At 39.1% G+C, this 20,161-nt stretch overlaps 1 protein-coding gene across 1 annotated transcript in view; it reads left to right on the forward strand.

Annotated features, from left to right (window-relative positions):
- Positions 1-20,161, forward strand: part of RNF217 (ring finger protein 217) — a 131,382-nt gene that overhangs the window by 100,359 nt on the left and 10,862 nt on the right. Inside the window, exons 4-5 of the mRNA XM_077906608.1 lie at positions 13,366-13,567; positions 19,853-19,924. Coding sequence (XP_077762734.1) covers positions 13,366-13,567; positions 19,853-19,924 — 274 coding nt within the window. The remainder of the gene's footprint in view (positions 1-13,365; positions 13,568-19,852; positions 19,925-20,161) is intronic.

Genomic DNA, 20,161 nt, shown 5'->3' on the forward strand with positions numbered 1-20,161 from the left:
CCAGGTGCAAAGGGGAATTACTCAAATATCTCTCCCCCAAATTACCGTCTCACTTAGTGTCCGATAAGAGAAATATTTAAATAAACATTTGTATGATATGGTACAAATCTAGTCACAGGTGACTAGATTACATGCAGCTGACCCCTTAATTTCCCTCTTGTGTCAATACTCTCACATCTCTGTTTAGGACACTTTGCAAGACATTGAATAAAGATAATTAACTGGGAAATTATATACTTTCATAAACTAATATATAATATGATTTATGATTAATGGTTAAATAAGTCATTTATTTTATTCCAGGGTCAAATTATTCCCTATTTCTGGGTGATAGGATAGTCACTTTTCTTTTCTTTTTTACTTACTTGAGAGAGAGAGAGCACCAGTGAAGTGAGAGAGGGAAAGGGCAGAGGGAGAGGGAGAAGCAGATGCCCTGCTGAGCCCGACACAGGGCTCGATCCCAGGACCCTGGCAGGATCATGACTGGAGCCCAAGACAGACATTTCATGGACTGAGCCACCCAGGGTCCCCAGTCACTTTTCTTTTTAAAAAGAAATGTCAAACTATTAATAGGGTATGCTGAATTCTGATATGCCATCTGTATTTTATTCATAAAAATGCCTTGGTATCAGCAGTATACCAGTTATAATAATAATAATAGTTATAATAACTGTTATATATAATATATAATAACTATTTTATATAATAACTATAATAATAACCATAATAATAATCATCATCATCATCCTGATACTTACTATATCTCAGTCTCCATTGTAGTTTTATACATACATTGTCTTATCAAAGAACAAAAAGAAATAAAAGGCATCCACATCCGCAAAGGAAAAATCAGACTTTCACTCTTCACAGACAGTCTTTCGGGTTTCCAAAAGACTCCACCAAAAAATTGCTAGAACTGATACAGGAATTCAGCTAACTTGCAGGGTATGAAATCAATGCACAGAAGTCAGTTGCATTTTTATACACTAACAATGAGGCAGAAGAAAAAGAAAAAAGGAATCGATCCCATTTACAAAAACCAAAAACCATAAGTTGCTTAGGAATTATCCTAACTAAAATGGTAAAAGAAAAAAAATGGTAAAAGGATCTGTATCCCCTATTTTACACAGTGACAAGTACTGTGGTGCTATGGAGATAAAGCACTTAAGGGGCATATTACCTATTGAGATAGGAGAACGTAATTAATTACCAAGAAGCTGAATTTTGCTGGAAGACATGAAGGGAGAGAAGAGGTCGTGCAGATAGCTGGGCAAGAATATTCCAGACAAAGGGAAAAATAAATATGGGGACCCGGAAAGAGGAACATGCTTGATGCTTCTGAAGGAGAGCAAGGAGGTCACTGTGGCTAGAGGGGCAGAATGAAGTCGAGGTGAGGTCAGAGGAATCATGGGGTGGAAGCGTGTTCAGAATGTGACAAGTCATATGGTCACTGTAAGCTTTTACTCTGTGTGAGGTGGGAGCCATGGAGAAGAACTTTATTTTTGGAAGGGAGCACAATTTGAAAGCCCCCACGTGTGTGTGTGTGTGTGTGTGTGTGTGTGTGTGTGTGTGTGTGTAGGGATGTGAGAAATGCTTGGAGAACTGCAGGATTATCTATGAAAGTCATTATCAATACTCCAAATTCTTTCTTCAGCAACCACAGGACCACATAGCTACGGTTTGGATATTAGAGCCCGCAGACATAGCTTTTGAGTTAATTTTATGTGAACAGGAACAAATTAGTCATTTTCTCTGAATCAATACATTCTTGCCTGTAGCATCCTATTAGAGGATTTAAGAGAATAAAATATTTGAAGGGAAATATCATGACAGGTAAATTCCCTTAATTCCAAATTCACAATAAATTATGAATGAGCATAATTCACTTTCCCCTGCCTCCTTTTTTTGGCCCAGTCGCTTCACCTTGCTGAAACAGTTTTTACATTTTGGAGTGTGGTAATTACCTCCTCCTCACTACTTTCTTTGGAGATTTAAATGAGACAACAGATGTAACTTACGTACTACTGAGCCTATCATGTTATTTTTATTGTGTAATACCTTAAAGTTTTATCAAAAAGCATTGAATAAGTAATATCTGGATGGGCACACCGAAATGTATCAGCTTAGTATCATATCTGAGGATTCTGGAATTTAAGAAACAAAACAGATGAACATATGAGAAGAGAAGGAAAAATGTTTAAAAAGATGAAAACGGAGGCAAATCATAAAAGACTCTCAACTCTAGGAAACAAACTAAGGGTTGCTGGAGGGGAGGTGGGTGGAGAGATGGAGTAACTGGGTGATGGGCAGTAAGGAGGGCATATGATGTGATGAGCACTGGGTGTTGTACGCAACTGATGAATCACTAATTCTACCTTTGAAACTAATAACGCACTATATGTTAATAAAATTGAATTTAAATAAAAATTTTAAGAAATAAAACTGGGTATATATTTTGCAGCTGAAATAGAAAATTGTCAAATGAATAAATGTCATTTTTCTTTCCTCCTCATAGAGACTTTTAGTGAAAGTCCATGACATGCTCTGCAAAACGTGGGCCTTTTTCTCATGAAACTCACAGAAGGGAGACGCAGCTGTTAACACTGACAATGATCAACCAGTGGGGCTTTGTAGAGAGTATTATAAGAAGGCTCATGGTTAAAGGGATAGCTCATTCCTCTTGAAGAATCCAGGGGGAGCTAGGTTGTTGAGGATTGTTGGATGGATTGTGGCGTGATAAAGGTATCCAAGAGTGAGATTATATTGGGCAGCCCGGGTGGCTCAGCGGTTTAGCGCCTGCCTTCAGCCCAGGGCCTGATGCTGGAGACCCAGGATCGAGTCCCACATCGGGCTCCCTGCATGGAGCCTGCTTCTCCCTCTGCCTGTGTCTCTCATGAATAAAATCTTAAAAAAAAAAAAAAGTGAGATTATGAAAGTACAGAGGCGAGGCACCTGGGTAGCTCAGTTGGTTAAGCATCTGCTTTCGACTCAAGTCAGGATCTTAGGGTCCTGGGATCAAGCCCCATGTAGGGCTCCCTGCTCAGTGAGGAGTCTGCTTCTCCCTCAGCCTCTTCCCCTCATCCCGCTCATTTTCTCCCTCTCTGCTGCTTGCTTGCTCTCTCTCAAATAAATAAATAAAATCTTAAAATAAATAAATAAATAAAAGTACAAGGGCACAGAGCCAGGAAATGTGTGCTGTGTGCAGGAGCCACAAGCACTTTGTGGTTCCCTGACAGTAAAGTTCACAGAAGGAAGTGGTGAAAGGTGAAGCTGTAGAAGCAAGCAGAAGTCTGAGCTTTGTATGCAAAGTAAAGAAACCTGGATTTTAGCCTCCAGGCAGAAAAGCTGTAGGCAAGGGATAATAGTATCAGATTTACATTTTAGGTTGATTGCTATTGATTCTATGAAGGTAGTTGTAGAAGTCTAGAATGTTGACAGTATGAGCTGAGCTAGTGGTCAAGAGGCTGGAGAAGAAAAAGATTAAATAAACAGCTAAAGCTGACCGCAGTGATTATATGCGGCTGTGCAGTGTAACAAGAGAATAACCACCAAATACTGAGTTTGGGTGTCTAAATGGATGGTGATACCATAAACTGAGGTAAAATAATGAAGCTCAGCCTGGTTTTATTTTGTTGTTGTTGAGATAGGGGGCCATGAAGTGATGATGAGTTTGGTTTGGCTCCTTTGACTTTGAAATGGCTGGAAGTCACAGAGGTACGGGTGACCCACAGACAGGTGTTACATGAGTCTATAGCCCAGGAGCCAGGTCCACAGTGTAAGTGAAGAAATGAGATCCGGCGGAGGGAATTGGAACCATTTGAATAGGGGAGAGATCCCCCAAATGGTATGTGCAACATGGTGGGTCATGGATAGAAGTAAGGGATGAGTGAAGAAATGGGAACTTGAGGGAGAAAAGAGAACCTGGAAGAAAGGTGACATTGGAGGAAGAGCATATCAAAGGTCAGAAGGAAGTAGTGATCAACCAGGTAAATGCCATAAGCGGTACCATGAGATAAGAATTTAAAACGTTAAAAAAATAAAAGAATTTAAAACGTTAAAAAAATAAAAGAATTTAAAACGTTGATTGGGGCCCCTGGGTGGCTCAGTCCATTAGGCGGCAGACTCTTGGTTTTGGCTCAGGTCATGATCTGGGGATCCTGGGATGGAGCCCCCACGAAGTTGGGCTCCACACCCAGTGGGGAGTCTCCTTGAGGATTCTCTCTCCTTCTGCCTCCCCCACCAACACACGTTCCCTTGCTCTCAAATAAATATATAAATCTTAAACAAACAAATGGATTTGTCAGTTAAAAGGTCATGGGCAATATTTATTTTTTTAGTAAATATTCATTGTGAACATGCTATGGTACAGGATCCATTAATAGAAGAACAAACAAGAGATACATGATCTTGGGCCCTTTTAGATCTTATTAACTGGGAGAGTAGAGCATTTGACCAGAGGAATACAGATAAATGAGAGTTTAAATACAGAATGAGAAATGCTGTGAAGACTCTGGACAGGTTGTTTCTCGTTTCATGGATATGATGCCATGAAGATGCTGTGCTGGGGATGTATTTCCTACCTCTGAAGCCTCTTAACTGCTGAACTCCTACTTGTCCTTAATCTTTCAGCTCCATGTCACTTTCTTGGAGAAGCCTCTCCTGACCCTTAAACCAGACCAAGCTCCTCCTATTAAGTATTCTCTTCACACCTTACCCTTTTCCTTCGTAGCATTTGTCATAGCTTATGAGTGACTGTTTATCTGTATTATTGATTAATATCTGTCTACACCTCAGACAACAAAGTCCTTAAGCACAAGAGCCATGTCAGATTTTATCAATGAGCAAAGAAATACTTACTGAGCAAATGAATGAATGAATATTTTCTGGAGAAAGACAACTGACCTGGATGTTTCAGTAACATGGGGTTTGCAGTCAACCGAAGAAGGATTAAGAGGTGAATAAAAAAAAGAGGGAATATATTCTTTTAAGAATCCTTGGAAGGATGGGGGCAATAATCACCGGTCAGAAGGTCGCGTAGAATTACAGGAAGGATTTTTCAGGATGGGAAGACACCAGAGCTATCGGCAGGCTAAGGGGAATACTGCCTTAAAGAGGAAGGGTTGAAGAGGAATGCGAAGGAGAAAAGGGGAAGAACTGGCATCTGAAGATTTTTGAGCACATGGGGCATGGGATCAAGGGAAGTATGGGGAAGAAGAAGGAAGAAAATTAGAGGCTAATTTATAGTACAGGTCTCCCCCTGGGAATCAGCAGTGGCCGGTACTCTGCATTCCTCAAAGACGTGGTCACACACCTGGGTGACTCAGTTGGTTAAGTGTCCGCCTTCAGCTCAGGTCATGATTCCTGAGGCCTTGGATCAAGCCCTTTTGGGCTCCTTGCTCAGCAGAGAGTCTGCTTCTCTCTCTCCCTCTGGCCTCCACACTCGTGCTCTCTCTCTTTCTCTGTCTCCAATAAATAAATAAAATCTTAAAAAAAAAAAAAAAAAAACAGCTTTGTCATCATGAATCAGTCCTAAGATTCAACTTGAAATATGTGTGACATTCTCTATACCAAGAACATCAGTGCATCGGAAGGCAACTAAAGTTGTCAGAGTATTGGCTTTAAGAAGCTAACAGAGCAGGAGACGCCAAGTAATTCTGCAGTCAGCTTCTTGTTTGTTTTTTCACCGTAGTCCACCATCACTGAGGTGACCACTCTTGGTTTAATACCAGAAATGAGGATTTATTTCACTTACAGATCCCCTTTCTCTCTTCTTCCAATTTTTGATAAGTTACCACTTTAATTTTTCTTTTGGTGACCTTTTACCTTTAAATAATGTATTCAAACATGTGTTTGATATTCTGACAACTTTAGATGATATATGAGGACCTAGCTCTCCTGTAGTTCTTTTTTTTTTCCTGTAGTTCTTTCTGCTTCTTCTTTATTTCCCATTCTCTATAAGCTGTTACTTTGTTTTTATATTTTTAAATGTAATAGCATTCACATTCTAGTCTAACATAGTATTTAATACTTTGGGTTTTTTTCTAAAGGATGATTCTAACATTTAAAAACCAATGGCATGTTTCCGCAATCAAGAACATGTAATTATGGAATTAGGATTACATTTGTCTTTTCTGTGAGTGCAGAGCTTCTAGGAAAAATGCCTCTAGCATCCTTGCTCACTATCAATTACTCACTTGGGCCATATTTTTTTACACCTCATATGTGGCACTTATTTTGTCTTTTGTTCTGTTTTTCCTGAAAGTCCTCATTGCTTTTCTTTTTCCTCTACTGAGAGTAGAAATGCCCACTTTATTTATCATGTTATTTAATATTTAGCTCCTCAGGAATTTCAGTGCTTGGTGTGTATTCCATTGTTATTTTTCAGAGATGTTCTTGAAATCAACTGACTTCCTATTCTAAATTGGACTAATTGCTTTCCAGCTTTTTCTCTGAGATTTCTTACATTTTTTTGTATGTTCCTCAATGGCCTTTTCTTGAATTTCACATTCATTCATTTACTAAAGTGCTTCTAAGTGGTGGCCTCAGAGGAGTCTTAGCATCTCTGGAAATGTTTTATTTCTGCCCTCATATATTATTTATTTTGTAGTTGGACAAGAATTCTAGGTTCATAAGATTTTTATCAAATATTGGAAGACTTTGTGTTTATGTTTGCTTTTTTAAAATTTCCTATTTTATGGAGAACTGGTGCAGTCAGCTAAGTAAAGAACTGAGCATTATTTCTGGGATTTTTTAAAAAAAAACTTCTCATATTTGTTGCTTCTAATGAATTCTTCCAGATATAAAAAAAAAAAAAACATTAAGGCAAATACATATATAAAACTACTTTTAAACATCAATGAATTATGTTTTGGTGACAATAATATGTAAGTTAATTTAGTTATTATTTCCTGCTTAAGGAATAAAATAAGCCTTCATTTCTTAGTGAAGATAGAGAAAAATACTTATGGGCAGATGTATACTGATTTTTATTCATTTAATTTTATTTTATTATTTGATTTTAGAGAGAGACCGAGAGCATACACATGAGTGGTAGGGGAGAGGCAAGGGAGAAAACCCCAAGCAGACTCCCCACTGAGCACGGAGCCCAAGTCCGGGCTCCATCCCAGGACCCATGAGATCACAACCTGAGCAGAAACCAAGAGTCAGACACTCAACAGATTGAGGCACCCAGGCACCCCAGGGATCTGTACTGATTTAATTATAAAACAGGTTAGATATCCAGCAGTTCGTTTATTGTTAATCTCCCACCTGATGATAAGTGGAATCTGTGTGAAAATTAATGGCTGAATTCTTCTTCTGTTTTTTAGATACTTTGTGGGCATTTTACTAAACAAAATGTAAACAACCCGAGGATGGCAGATGCTTGAATATATACATATGATTTTTTTAATGAATATCTTATTACAGGTGCTAATATGCCTTATGAGGAAGGCCATAGACTCAAAAAGGGTCCATGTTGTCGTATCTAACCAACGATAAGTGGACTTAATATCAAACTCCTTTTATTTTTTTAAGATTATTTATTTATTTATTTGAGAGAGAGAGAGCATGAGCGGGTGTTGGGGTGGTGGAGGGAGGGGCAGAGGAAAAGGGAGAAGCAAACTCACTCTGCTTCTATGCAGGGCTCCATCCCAGGACCCTGAGATCATGATCTAAGCCAAAGGCAGACGCTTAACCAAGTGAGCCACCCAGGTGCCCCTCAAGCTCTTTTTAAAGAATTATCTGGTATATTCTGAACATTTCAATATATGATTTATAAGTGTAGTGTTTAAATATTCAGCTTTCTAAGTATCAGCCGCTCTTATTTATTATAGATGCAGAGAAGAAATCCTGTGAGTAATAACAAATCAAATGACAGTTTTGGTTTATGAGTCATCAGTTTGATCCAATGGATTAGGAGTTTCTTGTCTGTCATACTCTATCTCTTAAGTAAAACCAGAATTTTGATGCCAAATTAATGTTTTGTTAACAGATAAAATGATGAATGTTTTAAAGCCATAATACCAAGTAAAAGTAGCTTCACTGAGAAATAAAATGCACTATATGTTAATATAATTTAAAGCTATATTTTCAGGCTTTAGGTTCTAAAACTAAAGAGGGCGGGACGCCTGGATGGCTCAGTAGTTGAGTGTCTGCCTTCGGCTCAGGTCATGACCCCGGGATCCTGGGATCAAGTCCCACATCAGGCTCCTGGCATGGAACCTGCTTCTCCCTCTGCCTGTGTCTCTGCCTCTCTCTCTCTTTGTCTCTCATGAATAATTTTTTTTTAAAAATCTTCAAAAAATTATAAAAACAAAGATGGCATTGTCAAAGTATGACCTTTAACGATATACTTAGGGCACTCATTTAGCACATGAAATTTATTATCCCCTGGGTGTTTTGACTTGCTTAGCACATGTGAAAAGTAATGTCTCCTGTTGCACATTCATTCACATTGTGTCAGTTCATTTCTCTGTAATTATCAAATTGTAAAATATATATAATCAAGAGATAGTTATAATACTATGAAAAGAAGTGTTGCATACTTAAAGGCTGATAAATTATGAAACCACTTTTTCATAAATAAATATTTGCCTGTCTTGTGTAAGATATTTGCGTTAATCTCTAGAACCATATAATCCTCCAACGTACGAGGTTACTATAGAGTTTAGAATTTTATCAACTTCCTGTGCAGAAAGATTATCGGGCTAACGATATTTTAGTTGCCTGCTGTGTTCAGAATATTATTTTAACAATAAGGAAAGTGGTGCCTGAACTGGCTCAGTCAGCAGAACATGCAAGTCTTGATCTTGGGGTTGTAGAGTTCAAGCGTGATGTAGGGTGTAGAGATTACTTAAAAAATAAAATCTTAGGGCAGCCCCGGTGGCCCAGTGGTTTAGCGCCGCCTTCAGCCCGGAGTGTGATTCTGGGAACCCGGGATCGAGTCCCGCATCGGGCTCCCCGCATGGAGCCTGCTTCTCCCTCTGCCTGTGTCTCTGCCTCTCTCTCTCTCTCTCTCTCTCTGTCTCTATGAATAAATAAATAAGTAAAAAATTTAAAAATAAATAAATAAATAAATAAGATCTTAAAAAGAGAGAGAGAGGGAGCAAGAAAGAAAGACTGTTCCAAGCGACTAGAAATTACAGTCTTTGCTATTTAACTGAAATAATGAACATGCCACATAAAGATTTTAGAGCCCAATGAAGCCATGTTACAAGCAGACAAGATGGCAGTGACAATTGTACGTGAACTTTTGAGGCAAGTGAATGTCAATGACAAGCTTTGCTTATTAGTACATGTTTCCTGTCAGAAAAAGTTGTGATATTGTGTTACAGGAAGAATGTAATTTGGTCCAGAGAGCAGCTAAAACAAGCAGAAAGACTCAAGATAGGCCTGGTGTGTGAGAGCAGACATGTACGTTTGACCAGTACAAAGATTATGCTGTCAATTAGCAAAAGATACTGTTGGCCCTCTGGTTTTAGCCTTAAGTTTATACTAAGAGGCTGCTGAGCGTAATAAAGAAACAGATGTGAAGCAAAATCCTTCTCTGTTCACTCAAGCAGATTACTTTTCCGAGCTCAGGTTATGAATAAGTGTACCAGTCTCATGGTGCCGTTACGAGGCTTAAAGGTGCTAATCTATGTACAATACTTGGCACGTAATGGGCTCTAAACAAATATTAGTCCTTTCCCCTTTATGGTTCACATTCAACACTCTGTTATGTGACCAGGAAATTTGATAAGGGTTCTTATTTCCACTTAAAGATCAAATACAATATACTGTCAAAAAGTTGAGTTGACAATGAAGTAAGCTTTATTTTGGGTGCCCAGCAGCTGTCTTTGAACATGGTTGCTCCTAGTGCTCGAGGGTTTAAAGAAGGATGAGCAATGGTTCAAGGGCCCACGAGACCCCTTGGCCTCTGGTATTGTGGAATGCCATTACTACTAAACGGCTGTGGTCCCAGGAATCATTCACAGAAACAGGCACAAGAGAGAGGAAGTGCTGGACTGGGGGAGAAATGATCCAGAAGCTAGAGAGAGCTCAAGCTGTAGAGACCTCACCCATACAAGTCCCTTCCTAGGCCTTGTATCTAATTCGTGCAGTTGGCTCTTGAACAACACAGATTTGAACTGTGAAGATTCACTGTAAATACATTTTCTCTGCCTTATGATTTTCTTAATAGCATCTTCTTTTCTGTAGCTTATTTTATCAGAAGAAAACAGTATGTAATACATACAATAGACAAAATATGTGTTAACTGACGATTTATGTTATCAGTAAGGTTTTAAAGGTCAACAGTAGGCTATTGGTACATTTTGGGGGAGGAGTCGAAGTCACAGGCAGGCTTTTTTACCAGAGAGGGGATCAGTGCCCCTGACCCTGGTGTTGTTCAAGGGTCAAGTGTATTTGTGATTTACATTCTTCTCCTTCGGGATGGCCCCTCCAATTAGGTAATCTTCGGGTCCCACAAAATCTGGATTTGTTCTGACTGGATTGTCAGGTAAAAGAAAAAAAATTAAATTTAATAAGATTCATTTAAAGATAAATTTAAATATTAAATTTAAAAATTAATTTAAAAAGATGAAGTGGCCAATAGCAGGAAAGCAAGTTTTGCTTTTATCAACTAATAAAAGGATTTATTAGTAACCCTGGACCAGAGATGCTCATACGCACCTGACCACAAACTAGACCTTGCCTATCTAGGAAGATACTCTCTAGTTTAGCATCAACCTAAGAATCACCCATATGAAAACATAAGAAAGGGGACCACCCGGCAATCAAGGGCTGTGCAGTTACATTGATCACATAATTTGATTTTCACATTTTTAGGTGGGAAAAGGGATATATGGAATCGATATACTATTGACCTGACTCAGTATGTGCCCAACAGTGGGTTAGGCACCATATATATAATCACATTTTTATTCTCATGTAAGTAACATTATCTAAATTGAAGCAAGAAGTAACCTCTTTTTCTACAGCTTGGAGACAGAATTAAAACACAGGGCTCCGTGAAGTCAAAGCCCAGATTTTTTTTGACCTCCCTATGAGCTGAGGCTTACCTGCCAAGAATCAACCACTGGAAGGGAATGGACGTTTAACCTATAATTAGCCTAATGATTTTCAATACCGAATATCCTGCCAACCACTTAGTACACTTTTCTTTCTCAGTTCATTCAGTTATCATTTATTAAGTGCCTGCTGTGTGCCGGTCATTGTGCTGCCTGTAATGTGCTGCCCTTTATTTAGTTATTACTTCTTCAAAACTGTCATCATTGCCTAGAAACTCTCCAGTAGATAGGTAGATGGATGGATGGATGGATGGATGGATGGATGGTAGGTAAGTAGATACATGGTTAGATGGAGGGTGGGTAGGTAGATGGATGGATAGATGAATAGATGGATAGAGGATGGATTCACAAATATATGTATTATCAAGTGAGACTTTCACCATTACTATGATTACTATGTATTGTTATTTTAAAACACCCTCAGAAGTCCTTCTAAAAATTCATATTGTTCTTTTAAATTGAAGTTCAAATTTTTGGCTATTTAACCACTAAAACTGAAATACTGCATATGCTTTGGAGTTAGGAATTTCAAAATTTTTATTTTCAAAAACTATGAAATAATGTTATATTTTGTTGTGGACAGCTTGATCTCTTAACTTTTTAGTTTCTTTTTTCACATTAAACAACTTCTCTTTTTCTTGGATGATTTTTATCTCATTTCCATAATCATTGAGGGGGTTTTTGAGAAATATAAATATATAACTGTACTACTGCAGAAGTTCAGGGGAAGTTCTACCTTGTGGATCAGGGGAAGGAGAGTCAGATTCCAAATGAAATGTGTAAAGTTGGCACACCTGGCCGCCTCAGGCAGTAGAGCATGCGACTCTTGATCTTGGAGTTGTGAGCTTAAGCCCCATGTTGAGTGTAGAATTTACTTCAAAAAAAAAAAAAATGTGTAAAGTTGTGGACTGCAGCCACATATTCACTGAAAAGAAGCAACCAGTGGTGTGAGTTTGGCTCACATGTTAATTGTGAAGCTCCCAATTACATTAAAACGCTCCCTGACCCACCCATCCCAAAGCCAAGTCATGGATAAAAACTTAATAATAGTCAGAATGGTATTGGGGACACTTTAAATACATTTTCTAAGCAAGGAACTTATATATAAAAATAAATATATAAATAAACAAGAACGGGATGGGACTTCAATGTCTCAAATGGGACATTTCTCTATAGAGAAATGGGAAGACTGTGTCTGGTGATCCTGTTTTAATTACATAGAGGTTGGACAATGTAACTGAATATTCTTCTTCTTTATGAAGCGACGTTAGGGTCTCTTTCATGGTTATCCACCCAACGAAGGGTGCACATACTTGGATGAAAGATGGCTCCAATTTATATCGGGGTCCATAAGGATTCTGAGCCATATATCCAATTATATCTCAAGGAATAATGTCTTTATTATAACGCGGCCTCAGTGCTTGAGGCTGGCCCCCACGCTGGGTACCTAGTAGACTATCTGAGTACAATCCGTGTGACATTGTGGGTGAAGCTGTATTTACGTGTAACTTGACGGCAACAATAGAGGGAGATGCTGAGTTTAACAGATGGCGTTGTATAAACAGTCCTGGAAACGAGCTTGCAAATGATATTAGAGTTGGCAACTGAAGTGGTATTGTGAATACACTTACAGCTGCTATCATTTCCTTCCTCAAAGAAAGACTTCTGCTCCCGGTGCCTGGCTGGGTCAAGTTCGTGGAGCTGTGACTCTTGATCTCAGGTTGTGAGCTTGAGCCCCGTGCCGGGTGTACAGGTTACTTAAAAATAAAATCTTAAAAAAAAAAAAAAAAAAAAAGATTTCTGTGCTTTCCTGTTTCTATGCACACAAAGCTTTACATAATCCTTTCTTTTAAGGAATGTTCTTCATCATCTCTTCTCATTCCTCAATTACCTCATTCTTGCCAATCAAAGTGTAAGCAAAATATACTTTCGCAGCGTTTTAAATTGCCTGCTAACCATTGAGTTAGGCATAGGTCTAGCGAGAGAAGTGGGTTTCCTTTGGGACGTGTCTGCTTATATGTTGGTCCAAATGAGCCAATAAGCTTTAGTACATGAAATATCACTGAGGTTAAAAAAAAAAAAAAAAATCACTGAGATTGACACAGGGGTTACAGTGTTTGATTCAAACACTGCCTTGGCAGCAGTGTGATCGTAAGTGAACCGATAACCTCAGGAGCGCCCTAGGAGGCTTTTGTGCTGGTGAAACTGGTTTGTTCAATGCCATTTGCTGGATTTCACTTTTAAAAAGAATTGTAATAACTTTTCCTTGTCCTTCCCTCTGTCGCTGATCCAGATCCACATCCAGAGAACCGAAGGATGTGACCATATGACCTGCTCACAGTGTAACACTAATTTTTGTTATCGATGTGGGGAAAGATACCGCCAGCTTCGTTTCTTTGGAGACCACACATCAAACCTCAGTATATTTGGCTGCAAATATCGCTACCTCCCAGAGAGACCTCATCTAAGGAGATTAGTGCGAGGGTCGGTCTGCGGTGAGTATCTGACCTGATCCATAGGAGTGCTTTCTGGGAGGGAAGCAGTGATAAGAGAACTCAAATATAATAGCCCTGGTAATTTCGAGCACCTGTCAGGTATCCTGGGGGGGGGGGGGGGGGGCTTTACCCAAAAACAGGAGGAAGATATTTTCTCTACTTCTGAGTTTAAAATGGAAATTTAAGTTTGTAAGCAAGGGGCACATGGGGGGGCTCAGTAGTTGAGTGTCTGCCTTTGGCTCAGGTCATGATCCCAGGGTCCTGGGACCGAGTCCCTCACTGGGCTCCCTGCAGGGAGCCTGCTTCTCCCTCTGTGTCTCTGCCTCTCTCTCTCTGTGTCTCTCGTGAATGAATACATAAAATCTTTAAAATAAATAAATAAATTTGTTAGCAAGACACAACTTCTATGAGCAAGCAGATTTTGTTGGAAAAACAAATTCCTTATACTGCAGAAATGTAAATTAGTCTTTTAAATTTTTGAAGCCTCACTGTAAAAGCCACTTGATGAGAGAGGGACAAGGTTCCATTTATTTTTCTATTGACAATACCTAACAGCAGGTCTTACACATAGCCTCTCTTCATCCATGGAGGCCATGTAGTAACAGTTTTTGAAAATCCCTATGAGACACCTGGGTGTCTCAGTCAGTTAAGCCTCGAACTCTTGATTTTGGCTCAGGTCGTGATCTCGGGGTGGTGAGTTCGAGCTCCACCTCCAGCTCTTGCTGTGCGTGAAGCTGCTTAGGATTCTTTCTCTCTTTCTCTCTCTCTCTCTCTCTCTCAAATAGATAAATAAATAAATATCCCTATGTTTCAGAGCCCTGTACTGAGTCTTACTGTATCTATATAGTTGCTGCCATTGTATGTATTTTTTATTGTATCCTTAGTTAATATTAATAACGAACAGTTAATGAAATGAGTACCAGATGCTCTCGTTGTATACAAACCCAAGTTCAAATATCCAAATGCAATGCCTTTTTGAATTGAGTTTTTACGCCCTTCCCTCTCCTCAGCAGTACAGGGTCTTAGACACAAACACACCAACATGAACACAGGCTCCTGCTCTGGCCTCATGCTGCCCCCTTTGTGTGATGTGATGTTCTTCCGACCTCATCCTGCTTCTTCCAGTAGCTCCTCACTTCCCTGGAAGAGATCCGCTGTGGGGTCTCTTGCTCTCCTTTTCATTACAACTCCACTATTTCCCCCCTTTGAGAGTCTTCCTCACGTATGTGCAGTACTTTCTAACATCGTCCACATTTCCCCTTTTCTACCTACCTTTGCCTAGTTACTTCATGAAAATCTTTTTTATCTCTCTTTAACCTTCATTTACTTTATTACTATTGTAAACCACTCATCTTACTAGACTCATACGATGGCTAATCAGAACAAAGCTGGCGCCAATGGGGCGTTTCTATTAGGGAGAGGGACATATGTTTTAAAGTTCATTTTAACTTATGGAAACCATCATTTTCTAAAATCTTGTATGACCGCTATAAAAATGTCCTTAATATTTTTCAGCTTTTAATTAAATGTAATTCTTCACAACCAATAGCATGCAATATAGTCAGGATTCGTTTTTAAGGCTATATATATATATATGGGACGTAATATATGTAATATATGTAATATATATTTGCTTGTATATATTGTAATTGTATACCCAGTATTTACTTCTTAGTTAAGTAGACTTTGGAGGGATAACTAGGGAATCTAACCCCTATTTATAACATTACTACCATGAAGATATTAAGCTGTAAATTGGGATCCCTGGGTGGCGCAGCGGTTTGGCGCCTGCCTTTGGCCCAGGGCGCGATCCTGGAGACCCGGGATCGAATCCCACGTCGGGCTCCCGGTGCATGGAGCCTGCTTCTCCCTCCGCCTGTATCTCTGCCTCTCTCTCTCTCTCTCTGTGACTATCATAAATAAATAAAAATTAAAAAATAAAAAAATAAGCTGTAAATTAAGTTTTGAGCTGTAACCCATTTGTAAGTCTGTATATACAGAGAGCAACCAAAAAGCACAAAATCCTAATTTTTTTACACTACTACTTCCTTTTTTTCCCTACTTCAGTGACATTTTGTGGCAAGCTTTTTCCTTCCATGTTTTATTTTAGATAATCTTTTATTTGGCCATAATTTTTTTTTCCTTTTTGTTATTTGGTTTAATCATTCTTAAGTAAGGGAAGTTATTTCCTGCCCTATTTGTCCAGTGATAATTGGAACACAGTCTCCTTGGATCCTCGAGATGCCACTAGAATCCTCTTCTCGGGTCATAAAATAGAGTTGAGTTATTTAACAGCCTGTAAAATGCACAGCCAATGAACATTGTCAGCAGAGAAACAACTTCTCTGCGCAGTCTCTTCTGTTTTTATTTAAAAATTTTACAGGGCGCTTTCTGTAAATGGTTTTCTTTGGGGCCTATTTCCTACTCCGTGTGTGCAAGACGAACCTGACAACGTGGGCAGCAGCTGGCTTTCAGATAAGCTCTTCCTCCCGCATGTTTTCCCACCTCCAGGACAGCTGCCTCTAACTGCTCTTGGACCAGAACTCCAAATGGGGTGGTCCACACCTCTCACATCCACACAAAAGGGTAGAAAAGGAATTACTCTATGAGTCACAACCCTAGCTTCTCCCTCCCACATAAGAGGGAAGAGGGATCATAGCAAAGCCCTGCCACCCTTCGACTCTGTGTGATGTAATCCAGTCTGCTCCCTCAGCCTCCAGATGTCCTTGGGCAGGGGCAGAGGCAGAGAAAGGGCCTGATCTTCTCTCCTAATCTGGAGGATGGGAAACATGGTTTGCATTCCATGTGACCATGTGCCCAGCTATGGATCAGAGGTTCTGCTCCTGAAGAATGAGGGAGAACAGAGATTTGAGGATGAGTTTAGCCCAGGTGGGAGTTTGCAGATTCTTCAAAAAATGGTGCTGGGAATAAAAGTGACTGAGAAAAAATACTTAATTCTCATAACATTACATACAAATGCTCAAGGCATTAAATTAAAACATAAAGTTGTAAAGAAAATGTAGGTCTTTAACTGATTTCTAGATGGCAAGTAATTTATATGAACAAAAGCAATAGACCCTTCTCCAAAAGTAAGTATCCAGTTTAAAAAAAAAAAACAACAACATGAAGTCTGGAACCAGAATTGAAGAAATACAAGTAGCCGATAAACATTTTTTTAAACATTTTATTTATTTATTCATGAGAGATTCAGAGAGAGAGGCAGAGACACAGGCAGAGGGAGAAGCAGGCTCCATGCAGGGAGCCTGACGTGGGACTCGATCCCGGGTCTCCAGGATCACGCTCTGGGCCAAAGACAGGCACTAAACTGCTGAGCCACCCAGAGATCCCCCGATAAACATTTTTTAAAATAGTCAATGCTATTTGTGGTCAGAGAGATGTAAATTAAAGTTTGAATACTCAACACTGGACTTTAATCCTACTGAGTGAATTAGAAATTTCATACAATTCTTTTGCAAAGAAATTGGATGGTAATGTGAAAGACATTTTAAAATATGAGAAATCTAGACTGACAATGGTTTATTCACAGGTATATTCTAAAATGACAGAAAAAGGAACAGAAAATTACATGACTATTTAAACAAGATATATATGGATATAATAGACTTGTTTCAGTTCTTGAGAATAGTATTTCAATGAATTGTTAATAATCTAAGAATAAGAGAGTATGTGCTTAATTCCTCAAAAAAGATTCAAAAGTAAAATTAAACATGTATTAAACATTGATTACATGGTTGAAATAAATTCATTACTTCCCAAAGAAAGAGCACATTGGTTCTTTGAGTTCTGTGATGTTTGGGGGGAAAAAAATCAGTGCTGTTACTTCGCAATCATGCTTCATTGTTATTATGAAAATATATTATTTTAAAAAGGAAACATGAATGAATGCACTGAGTGATGAATATAGGAAAAAACAGATTCCTTTAAAATATGCAGACTTGGGATCCCTGGGTGGCTCAGCGGTTTGGTGCCTGCCTTCAGCCCAGGGTGTGATCCTGGGGACCCGGGACCGAGTCCCACGTCGGGATCCCTGTATGGAGCCTGCTTCTCCCTCTGCCTCTCTCTCTCCCTGTGTCTCTCATGAATAAATAAATAAAATCTTTAAAAATAAATAAATAAATAAATAAATAAATAAATAAATAAATAAATAAATAAATAAATAAAATTTAAAAAAAAATAAAATATGCAGGCTGGAGGTGTCTGAGGGGTTCAGTTGGTTACATGTCCGACTCTTGGTTTCAGCTCAGGTCATGACCTCAGGGTCCTGGGCTGAAGCCCTGCAGTGTGTCCTGCTCGAGGAGGAGTCTGCTTCTCCCTTTCCCTCTGCCCCTCCCCCTGCTCTCTTTCTCTTTCTCTTTTCCTTGCAAATAAATTAATCTTTAAAAAAATAAAATATGCAAGCCAGTGCATTCTAAACTCTTAAGCATAGCTTTCAGAATGTAGAAAATGTCATTGTTCGATAGGATTTCGTATTACTTCATTGGATCCTGTCATTGGCAATAAATAAATAAATAAATAAATAAATAAATAAATAAATCCCACGATTCGACATTGTGTCAATTAAAAAGTGATTTTTTAAAATTAGATATCAAAGATGGAATTTTCTCTCTGTCTGGTCATGGTTCCAAAGACCATTCCTTCAGCATAAAAAAATTTTAAAAGTTGATATTTTGACGAACTTCCAACAAATGGCAGCCTTGTGTTTTCTCTTTTATGGAATTGCTTATTCCAAATTACTGCCCTTACTTTGTCGAGTAGTGTTGCTGGTTCATCCCCACAAGGCCAAGCCCCTCTGTTCCTTGTCGTCTCCTGCTGTTTTGGCCTGTGCCCCCGTACCACCGGGTCACGTGCCTTCGGATCAAGATCACTACACAAGATGTTAACTACGATCCTCTCTTTTTCTGTGCTAGCGCCTTTCAAAGTTAGTGTAATGCTGACCGTGAGCTCTGCGCCCCGTTTATGCAGAACTAGTACTTGATCACTGCTCAGGTATTTATTTAGGAAGAAAGTGCCGGTTGATGCCATCCTTTGGCATCGTGAAGCGTTTAGCTTTCTTATCACTGCTTCCTTTTTTTCCTCTCCCTCACATTTTATTTTACTTTTTCCCTGGGACCAATGCAGACCTTCCAATTTATTTTTTAAATGCCTTTTGGCTACAGTTGACACACAACGTCACATCAGTTTCATGTGTATGACATAGTGATTCAGTCTCTCTGTACCTTATGCTGTGCTCACCACATGCGTAGCTGCCACCTGCCACCATACAACGCTCTGACAGGTATCACTGACTTATGCCCCGTTGCTATGCCTTTTATTCCTGTGGCTTAATTCATCCCATAACTGGAAGCCTATATAACCCTCTCCCGTTCACCCATTTTGCCCATCCCACCCCCCACCTCCCCCATCCCCTCTGGCACATCAGTTTGCTCTCTGAACTTATTAAAATGATTCACTTGAATAACCTTCAAGGTACTGTATGTTTATTAGTAATTTTCTCTAACGATATTCATTTATTTATTTATATTTTTAGAGATATTTATGTATTTGAGAGAGAGAGAGCAGGGGGTTGGGGGGAGAGAGAGAATCCTCATGCAGATTCTCCACTGAGTGCAGAAGGGAATACGGGGCTCCATCCCAGGACCCTGAGATCATGACCTGAGCTGAAACCAAGAGTCAGACACTTAACCACCCGAGTCATCCAGGTGCCCCTCTAACAATATTCAAGCATCCCAGTTATAGTTCAGTCGGCTAGGTATTTGTATTATTACTTTTCTTTGGACCCAGGAAGTAAGTCAGTCACTTTTTCAGATATGGGCTTGGAGGTAGGCCCTCTGTAGCACCTGTTAGCTTTCCATTTTGTGAACTAATTAGATTTTCTCCTGCCAACCCAGAATGTGTCATTCCTTTGTTGATCTTTCAGAATCTTGAAAAATGAAAATGAAAGAGATCTAAAGGAAAAGCACAAAGATGACTGGTCCTGGTAGGAGAAAGTGAGCCAGAACTTTGGATTTTTTTTTTTTTTTTGGTTATAAAGTTTCAGTGCTTTATGAAATGTTTGACTAATGTGCCCAGGACTTCTGTGGAGTTACTGAATTTACATAAGTATGTTTGTTCTACACCCGATACATTTCCTAAGAGAAATATTTGCCTTAATTATAATCAGACTTCTCAAAAAAACAATATACTCCATGGTATTGAAAAGCATTGCTGAAATTGTTGGATACATTAGTTTTGAGACTCTAAATGGTTTTGTCTTTTGTTTTCCAGCTGGAAAATTATTCGTTGCACCTCTAATCCTGGTCTTGGGATTAGCACTAGGGGCCATAGCAGTTGTAATCGGTAAGAAACACTTAACATATCCTGAAATTATAATTTCCTAAGTGGCATAGAGAGAATATGAGTGTAAATGTAATAATATGAGTCAGTTACTAAGTGGATGTAACTGTCCCATGCCTGCCTTAGATAAACAATCATTGTAAGGTTTATAGATTCAGAAGAGTGTGTTTCATGTAGGGTGTATTTGCGTGACACTCCTGTGGTCTATAAAGACCTTGATTCGTGTATTTTATAAAGCAT

This window comes from Canis aureus, chromosome 1, assembly GCF_053574225.1.
Source record: "Canis aureus isolate CA01 chromosome 1, VMU_Caureus_v.1.0, whole genome shotgun sequence".
In the NCBI taxonomy this organism is placed as follows: domain Eukaryota; kingdom Metazoa; phylum Chordata; class Mammalia; order Carnivora; family Canidae; genus Canis; species Canis aureus.